The sequence below is a fragment of the Octodon degus genome, unplaced genomic scaffold, assembly GCF_000260255.1.
Source record: "Octodon degus isolate 3935 unplaced genomic scaffold, OctDeg1.0 scaffold00359, whole genome shotgun sequence".
In the NCBI taxonomy this organism is placed as follows: domain Eukaryota; kingdom Metazoa; phylum Chordata; class Mammalia; order Rodentia; family Octodontidae; genus Octodon; species Octodon degus.
This window is the reverse complement of record NW_004524935.1, coordinates 936264-940868: the sequence shown is the minus strand read 5'-3', so window position 1 is coordinate 940868 and position 4605 is coordinate 936264. Positions and strand designations below refer to the sequence as shown.

The window sequence follows — 4605 nt, the reverse complement described above, 5'->3', positions numbered from 1 at the left end:
TTTTTTTTTTTTTTTTTTTTTTTTTTTTTTTTTTTTTTTTGTATCACACTGATTTTATCATAGTAGCTTTGCAGTATAATTTTAAGCCAGGGATTGTGATGCTTCTGTCTTGTCTTTGTCTCCCAGGAATGTGTTTGCTGTTTTAGATTTCTTCAGGTTACAGATCAAAGATAGGAATAATTTCTCAGGATGTGTGAGGCTTTTTAAAGGTGTTTTTATAGAATTGCATTGAATCTGTGCAACAAATTTGGGAGTATGGCTATTTTCAAAATGTTATTTCTTACTATCCAGAAGAAAGGCATATTTTCTGATAATCTCTTTGATCTATTTACTCAGAGTACTCTAATTTAAATGGCAATTACATCATTGCTTGCCTACCATCTCTCTAGGGTACTGATTTTTGAGTGATGACTTAGTGTTCTGATATACTATCGCATTTAGTTATAAAATGTACAATTTTTTCATGCAGTTATCAAAAAAGTAAAGAAGGGCCAGCTAAATAACTCAGCAGACTAAAGAGCCTGCAAGCAGGCATGAGGGCCAGGGATTTGATCACCCAGGTTGCCATGCAGGCCCCGCCTCCAGGGTGCCCTGAGGTTGCCATTGAGTCTGGGCACAGTGGTGCAAGCCTGTAATCCCAGAACATGGGAGGCTGTAAACAGGAGAATCACTAGGAGTCTACTCTAGCAGTGAGATCTGGAACACTCTGTAGATCCTTCCCTAAAAATACAAAAAAAGAAGAAAGTAAAAAAAAATTCATAAAATAAGAAAAGTAACATGAAGAATCACTACTGATTCTGAAGAATTGAAGATGATCAGTTCATATTTCCAACATCTTTACTCTGACAGGATGGAAAGGACATAAGAAATGGGCAAATGTTTAGATGGATGTGAATTATCAAAACTGAATCAAGAAAATGTAAAATTCAGAATAACTCAGTATCAATAAAATTAAAAATACAGTGAAAAACTCTAATACAAGAAAAGTTCAGGTTCTGATGGATTTACAGATGAGTTCTATGAGATATTTGAGGAAAATTTCATGCCAACTCTTCTCAAACACTTCAATGAAACCGAAAGAGGAAACTATTCTTTGAATTCATTCCTGCAGGCAAGTATTATTCTGATACAAAAAACAGAGAAAGATCCAACAAAGCAAGAGAACTACAATATTTAAATGGTAATAGAATACACAACTCTGACAAAACTAAACCAAAAAAATGGGATATAAATGAAGGACAATTTTGTATCTCTATATACAAAATAGGATAGAAATACAGCTACTTTCTCTTAATTCAATGAGAAGAAAGATTTTTACTAATAGTGTTTGGACAGGATATCTTGTCTGCATCTTATACTATGTATAACTACTACAAAGACAACAATAAACAATGTGTTAATTATTGCAACTGTTCTACTAACTTGTTTTGAAACTGTCTCTTTGCTAATTGTTTCTTAATAAAATTAATTAAAAAAGAAAATTAGCTGAAACAGAAGAAAAGAGAACTATATCCCAATGTCCCTCATGAATATAGAAAAAAACCTTCTCAGTAAAATGCTATCAAAGATTATTCAGCGAGTCATCAAGAAGACTATATGTTACAATCAATTGGCATTATTCCCTGGACTGTAGGAATGGTTCAACATATGTAATTCAATAAATGTAATTGGTCATATCAACAGTACCAAAGACAAAAATCATTATCATCTCTATAGATGTACAAAACCTTTTGATGAAGTCCAAATCTCATTCAAGATAAAACTATAGAATAAAATTACCTACAGAAAATCAGAGTAAATGGTCTTTACATCTACCTGATAAAAGCCATCTATGACAATGAGCTGCCCAGTTCATAGTCAATCAAAAAATCAAAGCCTTAGCTTTAAAATCAGGAACAGGACAAGGTTACCACTATCACTCCTATTCAATATAGCTCTGGATACATGAGACTGAGCATTTAAAGAAGATAGAGAAATATAAGGAATAATGCTTAGAAATGAAGAAGTGAAATTTTCCTTATTTATAGGTGAGTTGAAACTCCACAAAGAAGAGCTTAGCAACTGCCCAAGGAGATTTGGAGAGTTAATTCCAACAAGTGAAATTGTTTATATGTTAGTTCTTAAGCAATAGTATTGAGAAACACTCTTTAGTGTCATGGAATTTGTAATCCATTGCAGGCTTAGTGTAAAACAAATAATTTCACAACTCATTCATCATAAAAGTTATCCTACACCTCAAAATACAGAAACTTTAGAGTGAAAAGAATTATTTAGAGTTGGCTTTCATGGAAATTGTTGAAATCATGTGTCCTACATCATCCAGTAGAGAAAAGCATTCTTAACATGTAACCCCGGAACAATAAATGATTGTAATGTATCAACGTCAGTTTACATTAAAAAGTTTAAATGGTCTATCAAGGCAAAAGAGAACCAATTTCTTAGAAATCTGTATTCTACTGACATTTTAAATAATCTTACATTCATTTTTTACTATACCACATTGGATAGATTCTTTAGTATTTAAGAAGGACCATACTTCAAGAAAACGCACCTCAATCTACACTTTTAGTGTCAACTTTTTGTACTTTTTTCTTAAATTTATGTGTATTCTTAAAAATTTTAACTGCATATGCACTGTTAGAAAACTGTTATTTTATTAATTTTATATGCATTCTTCAGAAAATTTTATCATTTATTATTTCTTGAATTTACACTTTTCCATTTTACAAATTGTAAACATTGCTAGAATATATGGGTTCAAAAAGTATTTCATATATACAAGCAAGAATGAAAGATGTTATTTTATTGCTAGAAAATAAATTTTTAAAAGCATTTGCTGTTATTATTTATTTGTTCTTGGAACTTTGATCAAAGCTTTATATCTACATGTTAAAATTTCTGCATGTATATGTATGGGTTAGGAATGAAATTGCCATTACTTTCTTAGTCCTTCCTTCACTTTTTGCTTTCTCCAACCTTTTTTCATTCATCACTTCACTTTATTTTTTTCTTCCTTCCTTCATTTTTCTCCTATTTTCTTCTTTTGCATTTTGTTTATTTGATTTGATTTGGTGTGTTCCTTTATTTTTTTTGGCAGAACTAGGGATTGAACTCAGATCCTCGCTCTTGCCAAGGAAGTGTTTAATCTACTGAGTCATCTCGCCGACCCAACCTTATGGGTCTTCTAAAGTGCCTTGTTTGCAGTGGAAACTATGCTAAAAATATCTCAGAAAACTATAAAAGGAAAAGTCGAGGAATAGCTAAAATTGGGAAATTTTCACATACATAATTTTTTTCTCTCCGTATCATCAAAAATGGCATTATACACACCGGTAACCATCACCCAAAACTATATTGCAATGACTCTTTTGAGAGCTGCTTTGACATCCTTGTTCCTCAGGCTGTAAATGATAGGGTTCAACATCGGTGTCACTGCTGAGTAGAACACAGAGATCATTTTATCCTTTTCATTCATTATCTTGGAATTTGGCCTCATGTAGGCAAATATTCCTGAACCATAGAAGAGAATAACAACAATGAGATGGGAACCACAAGTAGAGAAGACCTTGAGCCTTCCTTCTGAAGACTGCATCTGGACCACAGTGAAGATGATATTCCAATAGGAGATGAGGATGATGGAGACAGGAGCCAGAAGGATTACCACACCCATGGCAAAGATGGCCATCTCTGTTGTGTAAGTGTCTGCTGAAGCCAGCTTCAAAAGGGCAGGAGGCTCACAGAAAAAATGGTTAATGACATTGTTTCCTCGGTAGGGAAGACGTAATGTGAATATAGTGTCCACCAGGGATGCAAATGTACCACTGCCCCAGGAAACTACAGTCATCTGGATACATACTCCATGTGTCATGATGCTGGAGTAATGCAGTGGTTTGCACACAGCCACATACCTGTCATAGGACATCACTGCTAGAAGCGCACACTCTGTACTCCCAACCAGAAGTAAAACAACTATCTGTGTTGAGCACCCAACAAAGGAAATGGTTTTTGTCTTCACCAGAAAGTGTACAAGTGCTTGAGGCACTGTAGTGGTAGAAAAACAGAGATCAGCAAAGGACAGGTTTCTCAGGAAAAAGTACATAGGTGTGTGGAGTCTGTAGTCTATATGGATCAGTATGACCATTAACAGGTTTCCCAGGATTGTCAGCAAGTAAATGGCCATAAACACGAAGAAGAGAAGAAGTTGTATATTTGGATCCTGTGAGAGACCCAGGAAGACAAATTCTACCACAGAGGTTCGGTTTTTCTCTCTCATGATTATTTACTTCTCTTCACAGAAAAACAACAAGAAAACAAGTAATATAAGTCAGCTCTTTCAAAATTCTGAATAAGTTAACTATTTTATTAATCAGTATCTGTAGTTGTAATACTGGTTAAATACTGAGATCTCTTTTGGTATATTGTTCTAACCACTGAAATTTGTTTCTGTTTTCATGTCCTCTTCTTGAATATTTTAATAACACAATTGAAAACAAATTATTATTAGTATGTTTTGGGAGCATTGCTTGGTTCATTTACTTGAGGATTAGTAGCTGTAAGAGTGAAGAGACATTTACAAGTTCAACTTTCCTTTATGTAATGTTGGGA

At 33.8% G+C, this 4605-nt stretch overlaps 1 protein-coding gene across 1 annotated transcript; it reads right to left on the bottom strand.

Moving 5' to 3' along the window:
* Window positions 1-363: 363 nt before the first annotated feature.
* Window positions 364-4273, bottom strand: LOC101571062 (olfactory receptor 2D3-like). The gene is made up of 2 exons (XM_012513205.1): window positions 3365-4273; window positions 364-381 (listed from the first exon to the last, which is right to left on the bottom strand). The coding sequence occupies exons 1-2, from the start codon at window positions 4271-4273 to the stop codon at window positions 364-366; spliced, it is 927 nt and encodes a 308-aa protein (XP_012368659.1).
* Window positions 4274-4605: the final 332 nt, after the last annotated feature.

Coding starts and splice junctions, on each gene's coding strand:
- LOC101571062 (XM_012513205.1), bottom strand. CDS start 4,273: ATGAGAGAGAAAAACCGAACCTCTGTGGTAGAATTTGTCTTCCTGGGT.